The sequence below is a fragment of the Oncorhynchus keta genome, chromosome 15 (genome assembly GCF_023373465.1).
Source record: "Oncorhynchus keta strain PuntledgeMale-10-30-2019 chromosome 15, Oket_V2, whole genome shotgun sequence".
NCBI lineage: Eukaryota > Metazoa > Chordata > Actinopteri > Salmoniformes > Salmonidae > Oncorhynchus > Oncorhynchus keta.
Window position 1 is genome coordinate 44,206,634 of NC_068435.1, and position 18,524 is coordinate 44,225,157.

Consider the following 18,524-nt stretch of genomic DNA (forward strand, 5'->3'; position numbering starts at 1 on the left):
CGTGGCGAGTGAGAGATTTTTTTACATTCAAAAAATACCTTTATTGGCCCAGTAGTTGCGTCATTTCAGGCATAGATTTTACTTCCTCGTAACAGAACTAGAAAGAGAGGGAGAAAGAGGGAGGAGAGAAACAGCGAGGGAGAGAGACAGGGTGGTAATGGAGATGGAGAGAAAAGGGTGGGAAGAGGGGTAAAAGGAGATGAGAGGGATGGGAGAAAGAGAGGGCGGGAGAGCTCTCCACTGGCCTGCAGTGCAGTCTCCAGGAGGGAGGGGGAAGGAGAGAGGGGTTGTTGATGTCCACTTATGAAAGATGAAGAGAGGAGGGCGACAAGGGAAGTGCTGCTGTGTGCAGGGATGGGGGGGAAACACACATGAACAGACTATGTTCGCTGGGATTCCCAGACTAGTGAGAGGTATCAGAATCCCCGTAGGGTACCTGTTGAGTAAGAAGTGTGTGTGTGTGTGTGTGTGGTTAGAGTGCCAGTTGTCTGAAGAAGAGGTTTAACCCAGTTTAATTAATGTGTCCTCTTCAACATCACAGGAAGCCAAGGCTGCAGGACATTAATATGGCAGAGATGGGGACTGTGTGAACTGCATACGTCACATGCGCATGTGTATGTGACAGACAGACTAGATGAGAGAGAGAGAGAGAGGAATGTTGTATCCTAACCCCTACCCAATAAACACAAGATATTTAAGCAATATGTTAAATGACTTCACCTTGCCTTCTGATAGGCTGGGTGGAATTGTACCCTTTGTATTTACACCTTTGGGTTTGCAATCATTTCAGATCTAGGAGTGCCTAGCCAGGTAGAACCCTTTTGGGTTCCATTCATAACCCTTTCTACAGAGGGTTCTTCAAAGGTTTCTTCCATGGGGACAGCTGAAGAACCCTTTTGGAACCCTTTTTTAAAAATGTTAAAGCAGGTGCACTTCTGAACAGTAGATGGCAGTGTTGCTGTACGTGTCTCAGAGCCATAGACCCCAGCAATGATAAGTGATTGTGTGTTTGCCATAGTAAGCCACAATAAATAGTGTTTTTGAATGTTCTGCTGAAAAAAATAATCTCAACTGTGTGACCCCTGGTGGATGTGATAAACTCTCAATATGGCCATCTATTGACATCCATCTGGGTCACAATTGGCTGCCAAAACTCAGCCTCACAGCTGACACGCACACACACTGCTGTTATTATTGTTGGCTTCCCCTCCTGGTTTGTCTGAGGTCAAAGTTGGCCTGGAAACAGTTAGGGTAGAAGGAAGCAAACTGGGAGCAGATTTGCAGAAGGTCATGAACCAATACGAATCGTCTTCGTTTCACTGTATCTTCCCATCCTATATCTCTCAATGGCAGTCTGAATGGGATTGTGGAGAACAATGCTCCTCTATCCCTCATTTTGAGTCTTTCTTTCTCCTCCTTAGTCTCCTCCCTCTCTCTCACTCCTCTCCCCCACCTCACACTCCCTCACTTCGATTCCTCTCACTCCTTACATTTACATTTGAGTCATTTAGCAAACTTTCTTATCCAGAGGGACTTACATTCATCTTCAGATAGCTACGTGAGACAACCACATATCACAGTTGTGGGAAGTACATTTTTTCTCAAAGAACTTACCAGCAAAGTCAGTTCTCTCTCACTCCTCTTCCTCTATCCTTCTCCCCCCATTATCCCCCCCCGCTGCTGTACAGTAGTTGTATGATTGGGTGATATTTATATCATCTAGGTCCCAGTGCCACCTGGGAGAATGGTCCATATCCAGGTCACAACTCACCATAGCCCCAATACTCTACAGCCCAGTCTGCTCTGTTCCACTCTTCTCTGCCAGCCAGGAGGAGAGGCAGGGCTGGTTGGCTACAGGTAAGCTGCTCCATTTTAAGCTCCTTTTGTGAATGGTGAATATACTTGACTGTACAGTACGTTTCAACGTGGAAGTGGATAACACTTGGGGAACTAATATGCAGCCCGACGGGAATTGATTTATTGATTGACTAATAGTTTGATTGATAGGCTAATAGCTGTCTCCACTTGAATTCTCCATGTGGTCAGCAGCAAAGCAATCAGCCAGGGTGCCTCTCTTTGCCTAATTAGTGGGACCAGCACATTATATATCGCGTTGTTCAGTTCATATCCCCTTAAGTCACCTCTGCCGCTAACAATATGGCTAAGAGTCTGGACAGCCAGTTACTCTGTTGTGGGTATCAACCAACTAAACAGGACAAACAGCATGCTGATGCATGCTTAGACTGAATACCCTATACAGGCCACTGTGGTATACTACCAGTCATCAGAAGGGCTCCTCATTTGGGCTGCTATGGTTCATTATTAGCATAATCAAATAATTATTAGGCCTATCATTAACCCCAAGAGACTATCTCCCTAGTGTGGGTTACATTCATTATCATCACCCACCCTCTCTCTCTCTCTCTATGATTGTCAGTCAGTGTTCACACTGAGGTAGTTTACACAGGATTACAGTGCGATAATCCACTTTCAGTAGTTAGTGACATGAGCCGCCATCTGTCCTCTGTTAGCATACTGAGAGCACAGGCTTATGCCAGGCAAAATCCTTCTCAAAGACGTTTCTATGGGATGGAGACAGGACTGGAGAGGCAGAGAAATCTAGCAACCTGAACATGATATGAGAGCAGTCTTTCGTGCACACGCGCTTTCGCTTGATGGTCTCTGGCAGCGCGCCAGGTGGTAAGTAAAGGGCGCGCGCGTTGTCGGCGCAAGGTGTGGGGATTTGCAAAGTTTGGCATTTCGACAATGAACCCTGGACAATTCAATCGGCGTTTGTAAAGCCGTGGACGGAGGGATAATACTGGTTCCTATAAGTGCTGTTCAACTTGAATAGCGATGTGAATCAAATTGACCTGCTTTTGAATGCGTTGTTGTTGTATTTCTGCTTTGCAAACGGGTAAGAACCAATAGGACCATATTATTTTCGGGTTATAAGATTGAAGTTAACGAACAGTACCCGACTGTAGGCTAATTATCGTTTTATTACTTTGTTTTACATGTTTTGTTACGATTGCTAGTAAGTAGTTCACCTCTTCCCCAGGCGGCTAATTGCGCATGGGCAGAAGTGTCTGGTGAACAATATTATTAGTAGGTAGGCCTAGTTGGAAGTAGACTATGAAAAACAAACATTAAATCAAAATTTGATATGAAATATAGAAGCACCACTGCCATTCCATGATTGTAATTTCCTCTGTTGTTAACTGACTCATGTCTCTCTCCTAGCGTGTTTTTCTGTAGACAGTGGACGGAGTCCTAAAGCTTAACTTGTTTGGAAACAGAGCGGTACCTTCTAACCCTATCGAATAAGGGAGACATGCAAACTTGACTCCTTCATTGAGCTTCATACCTCTCCACCAGCCTCCAGCCCCAGATGATGCGGACAAACAATAAAGGCCGGAGCGCCTCCCCCCACAGGAACGCCTACAAGTCTGACCTCCACTCCATCAAATACTCCTTGGACACTGTGACCAGGCCGAGACCTACTTCCCTGGGCCTCTCTATCCCTTCACCTGGCCCCATGGCAGTCCCTCACACCAGGACCAGCAGTGCCAGTGGCCCTGGTGAGTGTTCTAGGGGTAGGACCCTCAGTCCTAGAGGGACCAAGATCAGAGACAACATCTTCCTCCAGATGGACAGCCAACAGCACCTCATCCACCCCTTGTCTCAGGCCCTACCCAAATGCCCTCTCAGCTACAGCTCTGTCCGGAGCAGTGTGACCAGCATGCCCAGTGTGGAATCATCTATGCTAGATAAACCGTCCAAGGCCGAGGAGATAGACAGAGCGGCTCTAGCTCAAAAGTTCTCTGTGACCCGGAAGCTGTTTGAGACGGTCAGCGGGAGTCAAAGTTTAAAGGTCAGCCCTGACAGAGATAGCAGGGGGTCTGTGGATGGGAGGGGGGAGGACGGGGGCATGGGGAGAGCAAGGAGCAGGTCAGAACGAGATGAGCTGACATCCACGTCAGAAAGCGAAGGAGAGGGGGAGAGGAGGAAAGAGAGGGAGGACAGAAAACCCATCAACGTACACACACACATTTGTCTATCCGACGTAGAACTCCACACACACACTTCATCACTGGACACCAGCTTGTCTACACACATTCACCCGGTTAATGGTCACTCCAGTGAGACTTTTTCCCCTGATGGCCCAAGTCCTACGGCTGACCCCTCAGACAGCAGCAGTGTGTGTCGTGGAAGTGTGTTAGATGGGAGTGTGTGTGAGGACTCTGTGTGCTCCCATGTGTTCAACCCACCTAGCCCAGCACCCAGCACCCCCCACTCTCAGCCTCCATCCCATTCTTATGACTCTCCTAGTCCTCTCACCCCAGTCTCCCCCTGTTCTGACCAGACTGACTTCTATGGCCCTAGTAATCCTAATGCTGACAACAGGACTTTGTCTGAGGGGAATGACCCTAGTGAGCTTTACATGACCCCTGGTGCCCCTTTGACCCCCACAGAGGAGTCAGGGGCTAGGACTGTGAGGGCAGAGCTAGTGGAGGTGAAGAACGAGTCGTCTGAGAGCGAAGGGAACGAGGGAGAGGAGGATGAGGACACCTTAAAGGAAGAAGCGGAGACCACAAAGAAAGAGGAAAGCAAGCGGGAGGAGAGCAATGTGAATAACCTGGTGGATGATGTGTTTAACCTGGTAGATGATGTGTTTGAAGAATCCAGAGTGGAGCCTAGAATGGTAGAACAGAGAATGGTTGAACCGACAGTGCAACCTAAAATGGTGGAACAGAGAACGGTTGAAGCTCCAGTGGAAATCAGAATGGTTGAACCCTCGTTGAGAGAATGTGTGGAGGGATTCCATGACAGTTCTGAGGTGAGAGAGAAGGAATCAGGGAGAGACATGTACCAGCAGGAGATCGAATGGAGCGAGGGGCAGATGGCGGAAGAAAGCAGACAGTTTAGAGAAGAGGGCATGACAGGAAAGAGTGAGATGGAGAACGAGAAGGTAGGGACGGAAGAAAGAGATGAGCCAGGAGAGCAGGAGAAAGTTGAGGTGAGAGGAAGCATGTGTGATGAGAGCAGAGAGGAGGAAGGGAACGGGGAGGCCGGATTGGAGGCAAGAGAGGATAGAGGGATAGACTTCAGGGTAAAGGAGGAAGTGAGAGAGGAAGAGGAGAGGAAGTGCAGATGGAGAGTGGATGTGAAGGATGAGGCCTTCGCGAAAGACAGGGAACGGGACTCCGCAAGATGTCTGACACCAGATCCAGAGGAGCAGCTCTTTACTGAATATGATGAGATTCCCGGTCTTCCTCATGAGGATAATGAGGATTCTGCTAAGACAAGGAAGGTCAAATTCTCTACAGCACCAATCAAGGTAAACCCAATCGCATCGTTAGAAAGAACACCACAAAAACTCACTCACCCAATTGGCTTTGATAAAGGGGTACCAGATTTTGATTCAGAGAGTACGTATGGCTCAATCCCTTAGTTGTGGTAAAATGAAAAGCATGGGTAGAATCGCTGAAGGGTTTATGAATAGACCGAGAATAATTTGAACCGTACGGACATATTTATAACCCATCAGGTGGAGGAGACACAGGCAAGAGCTCATGCGCCGTCAGGTATTCAGTTCAGAACAGCTGTGATGTAAGAACAAGTCAACGTTTATTGGTTGTGTACAAAGATTTGCAGATGTTATCACAGGGGCAGCTAAATGCTTGCATTTCTACCTCCCAACAGTGTAGTACTAATACCCACTGTAGCAATACCAAACATCACACACGTCATCTGACAAGAAAGAAATGAAGAAATGCAGTGCATTCGTGAAGTATTTAGATCTCTCGACTTTTTCCACATTTTATTACGCTACAGCCTTGTTCTAAAATGGATTAAATAGTTGTTTCCCTCATGAATTGACACACAATACCTCCGTAAAAACAGGCTTACAGAATTTTTGCAAATGTACAACAACAAAATGACATAAGTATTCAGAACTTTTACTCGGTGCTTTGTTGAAGCACCTTTGGCAGCAATTACAGCCTCGAGCCTTCTTGAGTATGACGCTACAAGCTTGGCACACCTGTATTTGGGAGGTTTCTCCCATTCCTCTCTGCAGATCCTCCCAAGCTCTGTCAGGTTGTATGGGGAGTATTGCTGCACAGCTATTTTCAGGTCTCTCCAGAGATGTTAGATGTAAGTCTGGGCTCTGGCTGGGCCACTCAAGGACATTCAGAGACTTGTCTCAAAGCAAATCCTGCATTGTCATGGTTGTGTGCTTAAGATCAAAGTCATGTTCGAAGGTGAACCTTCGCCCCCATGAGGTCGAAGGAACTGTCCGTAGAGCTCCGAGACAGGATTGTGTCGAGGCACAGATCTGGGGAAGGGTACCAAAACATTTCTGCAGAGTTGAAGGTCCCCAAGAACACAGTGGCCTCCATCATAAATGGAAGATGTTTGAAACCACCAAGAAACCACCAACCACTCTTCCTAGAGCTGGCCGCCTGGCCAAACTGAGCAATCGATGGAGAAGGGCCTTGGTGAGGGAGGTGACCAAGAACCGGATGGTCTCTGACAGAGCTCCAGAATTCCTCTGTGGAGATGGAAGAACTTTCCAGAAGGACAACAATCTCTGCAGCACTCCACCAATCAGGCCTTTATAGTAGTTGCCAGATGGAAGCCACTCCTCAGTAAAAGGCACATGACGGCCCGCTTGGCGTTTGCCAAAAGACACCTAAAGAACTCAGACCATGAGAAACAAGATTCTCTTGTCTGATTTCAACCATTCTCTGTTCTACCAACTCTTTGGCCTGAATGCCAAGCATCATGTCTGGAGAAAACCTGGCACCGTCCCTACGGCGAAGCAGGGTGGTGGCAGCATCATGTCTGGAGAAAACCTGGCAACGTCCCTACGGCGAAGCAGGGTGGTGGCAGCATCATGCTGTGGGGATGTTCTTCTGCAGCAGGAACTGGGAGACTAGTCACGATCAAGAGAAAGATGAACGGAGCAAAGTACAGAGTGATCCTTGTTGAAAACCTGTTCCAGAATGCTCAGGACCTCAGACTGGGGCGAAGATTCACCTTCCAACAGGACAACGACCCTAAGCACGCAGCCAAGACAACGGAGGAGTGGCTTTGGGACAAGTCTCTGAATGTCCTTGAGTGACCCAGTCAGAGCCTGACTTAACCACTATCGAACATCTCTGGAATGACCTGAAACTAGCTGTGCAGCGACGCTCCCCATCCGACCCGTTGAGAGGATCTGCAGAGATGAATGGGAGAAAATACAGGTGTGCCAAGCTTGTAGCAAGAGATTACCAAGAGAGTGCTAAGGGTGCATACATTTTAAAATATATTTTGATTGAACTTTCTTTGGTTACTACATGATTCCAGATGTGTTATTTCATAGGTTTGATGTCTTCACTATTGTTCCACAATGTAGTAAATAGTCAAACAAATAATAAAGAAGAACCCTTGAATGAGTAGGTGTGTCCAAACTTTTGACTGGTACTCTCTATAGCAATGGTGTGTATGAACAGTATATGAATAGAAAAGGTGTGTACAGCAGTCGTTGTATAGCATGAGCCATGACTCGAATACAGTATAGAACATCCAACTACCCTGCTGTATGTCACTCCACATGAGTATTTTCAGTGTGAGGGATTCCAGTCGGGATCTAAAATCTCCCAGACATCTCAGCCCCTGTAACTGCCAAGTCTTCCGAGAGCCTTACTGAGTATGCCACTGTTGGCACACATTTCACCAGGTCAGTGTGTATTTAGGATTTAATTACTGGCAAATGAAGTCTCTTTAACTGTTTTGAGGACCATTTTGTCTAAGACGTTCCCTGCCTCTGAGATTGAACTGCGGTACATGGATTTGCAATGACTCAGCATTGTGTGTGTGTGTGTAAAGCTTAGTGTGTTAAGACTAAGCGTCTGCTACAGCTTGTGTTTCCATCTCACACCCCAGTCATATTGGAGGATCTGACAACATAAACACTATGGTGTGGTATCAATAAGTCCAGCTGGCAGAGAGCGGGTAGCCAATCTGGGGGACCCAGGAAACCAAAGACTGGCACACACACACACACACATACACACACACACACACACTAAACTTGACTATGAAAGATGTAATTGTGTGCGTGTGTGTACTCTCAGGTGTTCCTTACCTACTCTAATGCGGACTATGACAGGCATAACGATGACGTTGACCCTGTGTCTGCCTCTGCTGAGTATGAACTGGAGAAGAGAGTGGCAAAGATGGACCTCTTCCCTGTCCAGATAGAGAAGGGTTGGTCCCCTCTCTCCTCTGCTATCTCTCTCTCTATCCTTTACCTCTTCCATTCCTTTTTATATTCCTCTCTCCTTCCCTCTCACACCCTTTATCAGCCCATCTCTCTCTCTCTCTCTTTCTCTTTCTCTTTCTCTTTCTCTCTCTCTCTCTCCTTTTGTTTTTACACCTACTCTTTTTTGTCGAACTCCCCTGTCTGTAGGAGATGAGGGTCTGGGTATCAGTATAATAGGGATGGGGGTAGGGGCTGACCAGGGGCTGGAGAAGCTGGGCATCTTCGTTAAGACCATCACAGAGAACGGAGCTACACAACAGGATGGACGGTGAGAATCTGATCTAAGGTTAATGATGCCTTTCTAATGGTAAGATGCGAGTGTAATACTGTAAGCTGATCCTAGATCTGTGTATCTCTCTGTGTGTGTCAGTGTCCAGGTGAATGACCAGATAGTGGAGGTGGATGGGGTCAGTCTGGTCGGAGTCACACAGCTGTTTGCTGCCACTATGCTGAAGAAAACCATTGGCACTGTCAGGTATATATATATATATATACAAATATACACACACACACATGTTCTCTATGTCAATTTGTTTTACCACTTAACACAGGCTGAGGATTTGTCATTGTTTCTCACTGCAGGTTTTTGATAGGCCGGGAGAAGCAGGGGGAGGAGAGTGAGGTGGCTCGTCTGATCACTCAGAGTCTGGAGCAGGACAAGAGACCACCTACAGTGGTGGTAGGTGTGAGACTGTGTATACATGGAGCAGGACAAGAGACCACCTACAGTGGTGGTATGTGTGAGACTGTGTATACATGGAGCAGGACAAGATACCATCTACAGTGGTGGTAGGTGTGAGACTGTGTATACATGGAGCAGGACAAGAGACTACCTACAGTGGTGGTAGGTGTGAGACTGTGTATACATGGAGCAGGACAAGAGACTACCTACAGTGGTGGTAGGTGTGAGACTGTGTATACATGGAGCAGGACAAGAGACTACCTACAGTGGTGGTAGGTGTGAGACTGTGTATACATGGAGCAGGACAAGAGACTACCTACAGTGGTGGTAGGTGTGAGACTGTGTATACATGGAGCAGGACAAGAGACCACCTACAGTGGTGGTAGGTGTGAGACTGTGTATACATGGAGCAGGACAAGAGACCACCTACAGTGGTGGTAGGTGTGAGACTGTGTATACATGGAGCAGGACAAGAGACCACCTACAGTGGTGGTAGGTGTGAGACTGTGTATACATGGAGCAGGACAAGAGACCACCTACAGTGGTGGTAGGTGTGAGACTGTGTATACATGGAGCAGGACAAGAGACTACCTACAGTGGTGGTAGGTGTGAGACTGTGTATACATGGAGCAGGACAAGAGACCACCTACAGTGGTGGTAGGTGTGAGACTGTGTATACATGGAGCAGGACAAGAGACCACCTACAGTGGTGGTAGGTGTGAGACTGTGTATACATGGAGCAGGACGAGACCACCTACAGTGGTGGTAGGTGTGAGACTGTGTATACATGGAGCAGGACAAGAGACCACCTACAGTGGTGGTAGGTGTGAGACTGTGTATACATGGAGCAGGACAAGAGACTACCTACAGTGGTGGTAGGTGTGAGACTGTGTATACATGGAGCAGGACAAGAGACCACCTACAGTGGTGGTAGGTGTGAGACTGTGTATACATGGAGCAGGACAAGAGACCACCTACAGTGGTGGTAGGTGTGAGACTGTGTATACATGGAGCAGGACAAGAGACCACCTACAGTGGTGGTAGGTGTGATACTGTGTATACATGGAGCAGGACAAGAGACCACCTACAGTGGTGGTAGGTGTGAGACTGTATACATGGAGCAGGACAAGAGACCACCTACAGTGGTGGTAGGTGTGAGACTGTGTATACATGGAGCAGGACAAGAGACCACCTACAGTGGTGGTAGGTGTGAGACTGTGTATACATGGAGCAGGACAAGAAACCACCTACAGTGGTGGTAGGTGTGAGACTGTATACATGGAGCAGGACAAGAGACCACCTACAGTGGTGGTAGGTGTGAGACTGTGTATACATGGAGCAGGACAAGAGACCACCTACAGTGGTGGTAGGTGTGAGACTGTGTATACATGGAGCAGGACAAGAGACCACCTACAGTGGTGGTAGGTGTGAGACTGTGTATACATGGAGCAGGACAAGAGACCACCTACAGTGGTGGTAGGTGTGAGACTGTGTATACATGGAGCAGGACGAGACCACCTACAGTGGTGGTAGGTGTGAGACTGTGTATACATGGAGCAGGACGAGACCACCTACAGTGGTGGTAGGTGTGAGACTGTGTATACATGGAGCAGGACAAGAGACCACCTACAGTGGTGGTAGGTGTGAGACTGTGTATACATGGAGCAGGACAAGATACCACCTACAGTGGTGGTAGGTGTGAGACTGTGTATACATGGAGCAGGACGAGACCACCTACAGTGGTGGTAGGTGTGAGACTGTGTATACATGGAGCAGGACGAGACCACCTACAGTGGTGGTAGGTGTGAGACTGTGTATACATGGAGCAGGACAAGATACCACCTACAGTGGTGGTAGGTGTGAGACTGTGTATACATGGAGCAGGACAAGATACCACCTACAGTGGTGGTAGGTGTGAGACTGTGTATACATGGAGCAGGACAAGATACCACCTACAGTGGTGGTAGGTGTGAGACTGTGTATACATGGAGCAGGACAAGATACCACCTACAGTGGTGGTAGGTGTGAGACTGTGTATACATGGAGCAGGACAAGAGACCACCTACAGTGGTGGTAGGTGTGAGACTGTGTATACATGGAGCAGGACAAGAGACCACCTACAGTGGTGGTAGGTGTGAGACTGTGTATACATGGAGCAGGACGAGACCACCTACAGTGGTGGTAGGTGTGAGACTGTGTATACATGGAGCAGGACAAGAGACCACCTACAGTGGTGGTAGGTGTGAGACTGTGTATTCAGTGCCTTCAGAAAGTATCCACACCCCTTTACTTTTTCCACATTTTGTTGTTACAAAGTGGGATTCAAATGGATTTCATTTATTTTTTATTGTTGTCCATGATCTACACAAAACACTAATACACTATATATACAAAAGTATGTGGACACCCCATCAAATTAGTGGGTTCGGCTATCTCAGCCACACCCGTTGCTGACAGGTGTATAAAATCGAGCACACAGCCAAGCAATCTCCATAGACAAACATTGGTTGTAGAATGGCCTTACTGAACAGCTTGGTGACTTTCAATGTGGCACCATCATAGGATGCCACCTTTCCAACAAGTCAGTTTGTCAAGTTTCAGGGTTTGGGCTAGGCCCCTAAGTTCCAGTGAAGGGCCATCTTAACACTACAGCATACATTGACATTCTAGACGATTCTGTGCTTTCAACTTTGTGGCAACAGTTTGGGGAATGCCCTTTCCTGTTTCAGCATGACAATGCCCCCATGCACAAAGTGAGGTCCATACAGAAATGGTTTATCAATTGGTGTGGAAGAACTTGACTGGCCTTGCACAGAGCCCTGAGCTCAACCCCATTGAGCCAGGCTTAATCGCCCAATATCAGTGCCCGAACCTCACTAATGCTCTTGTGGAAAGCCTTCCCAGAAGAGTGGAGGCTGTTACAACAGCAAAGGGGGACCAACTCCATATTAATGCCCATGATTTTGGAATTAGATTTTTAATGTGCAAGTGTTCACTTTCTTTTGGTCATGTAGTGTACATCTTGATTAGATAAGTATCCAACCCCCTATGTCGATACATATGTCAACTCTGGCAGCGATTACAGCTGTGAGTCTTTCCGAATAAGTCTCTAAGAGCTTTGCACACCTGGGTTGTACAATATTTGCACATTATTCTTAAATTCTTCAAGCTCTGTCAAGTTTGTTATTGATCATTGCTAGACAGAAATGTTCAACTGTTTTGCTAGACAGACAATTTAAGTCAACTTTAACTAGGCCACTCAAGAACATTGGTAAACAACTCCAGTGTATATTTGGCCTTGTCTTTTGGGTTATTGTCCTGCTGAAAGATGGATTTGTCTCCCAGTGTCTGTTGGAAAGCAGACTGAACCAGGTTTTCTTTTATGATTTTGCCTGTGCTTGGCTCTATTCTGTTTATTTTTATCCAACAACTTGCTAGTCCTTGCCGATGACAAGCATACCCATAACATGATGCAGCCACCACCATGCTTGGAAATATGAAGAGTGGTACTCAGTGACGTGTTGGATTTGCCCCAAACATAACGCTTTGTATTTTTTTAATGTTTTTTTCTTTAGTGCCTTATTAAAAACCGGATGCATTTTTTTGGAGGAAAAAATCTGTACAGGCATCCTTCTTTTCATTCTGTCATTTAGCTTAGTATTTTTTAGTAGTTTACAATGCTGTTGATCCATCCTCCATTTTCTCCTATCACAGCCATTAAACTCTGTAACTGTTTCAAAGTCACCGTTGGCCTCAAGGGTGAAATCCCTGAGTGGTTTCCTTCCTTTCTGGCAGCTGAGTTAGGATGGCCGCCTGTATCTTTATAGTGACTGGATGTATTGATACACCAGCCAAAGTGTAATTAATAACTTTACCATGCTCAAAGGGATATAGGTTAAAAAAAATGTTTAAAAAAAAAAAATATATATATCTACCAATAGGTACCCTTCTTTGTGAGGCATTGGAAAACCTCGCTGGACCTTGGTTGAATGTGATTGAAATTCACTGCTCGACTGAGGGACCTTACAGATAATTGTGTGGGGTACAGAGATGAGGTAGTCATTGGAAAATTATGTTGATGTGAATTATGTTATGTGAATTCAGTACATTTATACTCCTGACCTTATTTAGGCTTGCCATAACAAAGGGATTGATTACATATTGACTCATGACATTTCAGAGTTTCATTTGCAATTACATTTAAGAAAATAACAAAAAACATAATTCCACTTTGACATTATGGGGTATTTTGTGAAGGTCAGTGACACGACATCTCAATTTAATCCATTTAAAATTCAGACTGTAACACAACAAAATGTGTCAAAAGTCCAGGGGTGTGACCACTTTCTGAAGGCCCTGTACATAAGCATTCCTTATTGGTTGTACCTGTGTGTGGGCGTTTTATGCATCTCAGTTGCTAAATGGAGGTGATGATGGTGCTCTGGGGCTGAGCACAGTGGATGAGAGAGAGGAAGATCTCCTTACAGAGGATGAAGAGGAGGAGGAGGAAGAGGAAGACTTAACCAGCCTGGACTCAACCCAGCTCTGCCTTAAATACAAACAGGTGTGTCAGTCAGATGTGTTGAAGTCCAGTATTTTGTGTGTGTGCGTGCGTGCGTGCGTGCGTGCGCGCACTCTGGTGAAAACGTACTCTGTTACCCCCTCAGAAAGCATTATGTTCCTGGTCCCAGAACAGATGCTAGGGTCTGGAGATCTGAGGGACTCTGATAGGCTTTGGTGTTAATAAGTGTTATTAAGTGTTATTAAGTTGCATTGTGTTGTGTGAAGTGTTTTCAAGTGTGTACTGGTCTCGCCTCAGCTCCAATTAAAGCTCAGGACCAGATCAGACCAACTCTGCCTAGCCCAGGAGAAGGTAGGTCACACTGACGAGACTGTCAAAACGCATGCTAACACACACACACACACACCACACACACTTCCTCTCAGAACAGACTCATTTAGCTCTCTATGAGACGTCCCTGTCTACAGTCTTGAGTTATTAGTACAGGTGCCATGTTCCAATAACCTTGAAAATAGACTTTCGTCTTGTTCGTCTTCCCTGTGTTATCACCGACCGGATCTGACATGACGGCATTGGAGAAAGCGATCTAATGTCGGCCCTTTTTACCGGTGGCATTGTTCAATTGAGTGATTTAGGGGAAAGGAAGTCGGCGTCTTCAAGGTGTTGGAACGTGGCTGAAGTGGATAGTTTATTTTCTGGGTGCTTAGTAGAGTGGGTAGGGGATGTGTCCCAGGGTATGTGTCCCAGGGGATGTGTCTACTGTCTAGGGATGAGGGCTAGATGAATGGGGTATCATGGCATGGGGCTAGGGAACTGTTTTACCCACCTGTTTGTCCTCCAGCTGAGGGTTTGTGAGGAGCAGCGGGCCTTGTGGGAGAGTCGTCAGGATGAGCTGGAGCAGAGTGTCCAGGAGGGAGAGGAGAAGGCTGACCAACTAGAGAAGTAATCATCAATTACACTGATCTACCGGTCACTCATTTTAGTGTGATGGCGATGGAAAATGATGACGGCGGAGATATAAATGCTGATGGTGATGAGGGAGACTGATTGTTCTTCTAGGTACTGGCAGGAGGCCCAGGCTCTGTGCAGGATTGTGAACCAGCGATTGGCTGACACTCAGAGCCAATTCGACAGCCTAGAGGTCAAATACAGCAAGGCCAAGAGACTGCTGAGGGAATTCCAACACAGGTGAGCTCTGGGTAATGTAGTCCACCGTGAAAATGCCCCTGTGAGCCAATTAGGAACTTTCACTGCCTGTTTAGAAAGTACATTTCTCTCTGTGTCTGATGCTCCTTCTGTCCCCGTGCAGAGAGAAGGAGAGTGAGAGGAGAGAGGAGGAGCTGCGGCGAGAGATGGAGGAGACCGAGAGGAGACACAGAGATACCGTGGATAGACTACAGAGACAGGTGAGACTGGAGGACATGACGTAAACTATTGTGCACGGCTACTACCTGAGTGAGAAGTGTTTTCTTTTCCTCTGTTCAGATTGGTCCCCTGGAGCGAGGGGAGGCGGTCCCTGAGATTGACAACCAACCGCTGGACACCTCATTTACCTCAAGTAAGACACTGCCCCTCGGGTAGCATGTGTCTGTGTGTGCGAGCATGTGTGTGTCTTTGTGTATTGAGCCTCTCAGACTGTATGTGTGTATCAGGCGCAGACTGGAGCATTGCTGTGCCTGAAACGGGTCGGCTGGACACGAGCGCTCACAGGGCCAGAGCACAGCTCGCCCAGAAAACCAAGAGACACCCTCCCTCACGAGACAAACTCAGAGAGTCCTTCAGGAGACCGGTCAGATAATTATATATATCACACACATACCCCACACACATTCCATTGACATACTGAATGTTCTATCACTCCCTGTAGGGTGAGGAAGACCAGATTCAGGCCTGTGACGGGAAGAGCCAATCTCTGACTGCGAGCACACCCCGAGAAGTGGGACGTTCGTTCTCGGCAGGAGGTGGCCGTGTCCACTCCAGCACCACCTCTCTGTCTGCCCTCACCCCCCAGTCCCATCCCCCATCCTCTCTCCTCACCCCCCAGCCAGACCAGTCTCCCTCGAAAGAGGACAACTCCTCTGCCACACACAAATCAAAGAGAAGATTCCCTGACTTCAGGTAGGTTGCTCACCAGATCCTCGTGTAGTTGTAGTGTACAGCAAGCTCATTCTCAAACCAACCCCTAACCCCTTTCCCCTAGGCACTTCTGAGCAGATAAGATACACTATACATACAGAAGTATGTGGACACCCCTTCAAATTCGTGGATTCGGCTATTTCAGCCACACCCGTTGCTGACAGGTGTAGAAAATCGAGCACACCGCCATGCAATCTCCATAGATAAACATTTGCAGTAGAATGACCTTACTGAAGACCTCGGTGACTTTCAACGTGGCACCGTCATAGGATGCCACCTTTCCAACAAGTCAGTTTGTCAAATTTCTGCCCTGCCAGAGTTGCCCCAGACAACTGTAAGTGCTGTTATTGTGAAGTGGAAATGTCTAGGAGCAACAACGGCTCAGCCGCGAAGTGGTAGGCCACACAAGCTCACAGAACAGGACCCCTGTGCACAAAGCGATGTCCATGCAGAAATGGTTTGTCCAGATCTGCGTGAAACAACTTCACTAGCCTGCACAGAGCCCTGACCTCAACCCCATAGAACACCTTTGGGATGAATTGGAATGCTGACTGTGAGCCAGAGAGGTTCGAGGACAGAGTCAGTGCCTTACCTCGCCTAATCGCCCAAAAATCAGTGCCTGACCTCACTAAATGCTCTTGTGGCTGAATGGAAGCAAGTCCCCGCAGTAATGTTCCAACATCTAGTGGAAAGCCTTCCCAGAAGAGTGGAGGCTGTTGTAGCAGCAAACGGGGGGGGGGGGACCAACTCCATATTTAACGGCCATGATTTTGGAATGAGATGTTCGACGAGCAGGTGTCCACATACTTTTGGTCATGTAGTGCATGTATGGGAAATGTGGTAATAGTTCCACCTTGTCCTCTCACCTCTGTTCTTCTGCCCTCTAGCAGCCTCCGCAAGTCTCTCAGCAGAGGCAGGAAGAGTGAGAAGGAGAAGAACGAGAGAAGGTCCCTGGACCACAGGTAAAACAAATAGTATTACACACTACGGAACTAGCAGAGAAAACGGGGTCCAGTCAATGCTATACACACGCCATGTACAGAAATGTCTATTTACACACACATTACAGTTCTTCTTTGAAGTGTTTCTGCCGTCCCTCTATTTGACTGTTGTGTTGTCTTTCCCTGTCCCCAGGGGTTCGTGTGGTGACCTGGTAGATAACCCCAGCAGTGGTGTATCTCCCTCAGGCTCTGTCACTTCCATGCCCTCCTGCCTGCCCTTCTCCTGGTTCGGGGAGCGAGGGCGGGAGAGGCTGAAGAGGGAGAGAGAGAAGCTTAGATCGGTCTCCAGCAGCAGTCTACCCTACATGACCACCGGGGGCAGTAGAGACTGCCAGGTGAGAGGGGAGGCGCGCATTCGCACACCTGGGCTTTTATCTCCGACTACCCTGGACTTCACATTTCAGTTTGGCTCAAAGCACTTGTCCAACTCAATAATGTATGTGGCTTATGAATTTTGCATGCTTATTTCACCTGGGGGCCTTTCATTTTGTACTGTACTCGCTCTTGACTGTGTGCGGTTGGTTGTGTGTGCGCAAGTGTGCACTTTACAGTGTGTGTGAGTCACATGTCTTTGCTCATTCCAGAGACTGAGTGTTGCAGACGCAGGGAGTACCAGCTCTGCTCTCCTGTCAGGGATGCTATCAGATTTGTCTCTCTCTGGGCGCTCTCAAACTCTCACCTTCTCCTCCTCAGAGGTGCGTCTCTCCGTCTCTCACATGGTCTCCCTCTATTTCTCACTCTGTCCTCTCTCCACTTCTCTCTGTCTTTATTGCCCTTCTCTCTGACCTGATTTCTGCTCTAGTTTTCTACCATTCCCTGATTGTTTTCTCCACGGCTCATATGGCTGGATTGTGGTTTACTTCCCCGAACGACCCAGAATGTGATGGAATATTAAGGTGTTTGTTTTTAACTGTTTTGGGTTTGTGTCAAACTCTGTCCATCTGTCTGTCCCTCTCTATAGACTCTGGACGGTGACTCTGTCCTAGTTGGTAACGATAATCAATGGCAAAGCCGACCCCTGGACCAATGGACCAATCAGCAGGTCTGTCTGTGGTTGATTGGCATTAGCATGGACCAATATGCAGCCAAGTTCACAGCCAATGGTGTGGATGGGCTGCAACTCCTCAATCTGGACAACAACAAACTCAAAGTAGGTACAGCGAGTCGAGGGCTATGTCTTAATACTGTTAGACATCATCCTCTCCTCACCTTCTGTCTTCAGTGTTCTGATAAATGAAAGGACTGAATGGGCTTCCCTGATCAGTGACCAGCTAGGAAAGGGGGCTACTGAAGAGTATTGTGACGCGTCCCTTAGATGAATGATTTCATTCCATATGGATCAGCCCATAGTTTCACATAAAGTAAAGTCCCCCCTCTTTCTTTAGGCTCTGGGGGTGTGCAGTCAGAGTGACCGTGCTGCTCTGAGAAGAAGGCTGAAGGAGATGAGGAAGACTCTGGAGAAGGAGAGAGTGAAGGGAATGGAGAGCGAGGAAAAGGAGAGTGAAGGAAAGGAGACTAGGGAGAAGGCGGGAAGGGAGGACAGACGTGGTGGTAAAAAGGTCAGAACAGAGTCACTCTGCTGAAGTCTGCACTCTGACCCCTAAACGATCTTCAATCACAACTTTTTATCTGAGAAGTCCTACTTCCATTAGGCTCACCGCGACTGGGGAAATATACTTTATTTATTGTGTTTTGTTGCTATGTATAGACGTTTCTATATGCATGTTGTACAGCTGATGACATTTAAGCACTATATTGTATTTTAAGCTGTGAATGTTTTACATGCTTTAATAAATCATGTTTCAATCTTAGACTTAACTTCTGACTGTAAAGACTGCATTTGAACATTTAGGTTAAATGTCATTTCCA

The 18,524-nt window shown here is 47.2% G+C and overlaps 1 protein-coding gene and 1 long non-coding RNA gene across 8 annotated transcripts; one reads left to right on the top strand and one right to left on the bottom strand.

Annotated features, from left to right (window-relative positions):
• The first annotated feature begins 1,756 nt into the window (after window positions 1-1,756).
• On the top strand, window positions 1,757-18,522 carry LOC118395029 (neurabin-1-like). 5 transcript variants are annotated; one of them, XM_035788797.2, is made up of 19 exons: window positions 1,757-1,857; window positions 3,244-5,341; window positions 8,127-8,259; window positions 8,462-8,582; window positions 8,685-8,789; window positions 8,897-8,993; window positions 13,411-13,560; window positions 13,816-13,869; window positions 14,360-14,460; window positions 14,578-14,706; window positions 14,828-14,924; window positions 15,004-15,076; window positions 15,171-15,307; window positions 15,386-15,636; window positions 16,542-16,616; window positions 16,789-16,990; window positions 17,240-17,350; window positions 17,617-17,805; window positions 18,041-18,522. In XM_035788797.2, the coding sequence occupies exons 2-19, from the start codon at window positions 3,392-3,394 to the stop codon at window positions 18,236-18,238; spliced, it is 4,173 nt and encodes a 1,390-aa protein (XP_035644690.1). In that variant the 5' UTR covers window positions 1,757-1,857; window positions 3,244-3,391; the 3' UTR covers window positions 18,239-18,522. The 5 variants fall into 5 exon arrangements, with proteins under 5 accessions (XP_035644690.1, XP_035644689.1, XP_035644688.1 ...); XM_035788796.2 differs by lacking the exon at window positions 1,757-1,857 and adding an exon at window positions 2,161-2,700; XM_035788795.2 differs by lacking the exon at window positions 1,757-1,857 and adding an exon at window positions 2,715-2,917.
• LOC127907681 (uncharacterized) lies at window positions 9,080-11,126 on the bottom strand. 3 transcript variants are annotated; one of them, XR_008065438.1, is made up of 4 exons: window positions 11,004-11,126; window positions 10,352-10,461; window positions 10,134-10,243; window positions 9,913-10,025 (listed from the first exon to the last, which is right to left on the bottom strand). It is a non-coding gene; the product is annotated as an uncharacterized LOC127907681 (long non-coding RNA). The 3 variants fall into 3 exon arrangements; XR_008065437.1 differs by having other exon boundaries at window positions 10,297-10,461; XR_008065436.1 differs by lacking the exons at window positions 9,913-10,025; window positions 10,134-10,243 and adding an exon at window positions 9,080-9,257 and having other exon boundaries at window positions 10,297-10,461.
• Window positions 18,523-18,524: the final 2 nt, after the last annotated feature.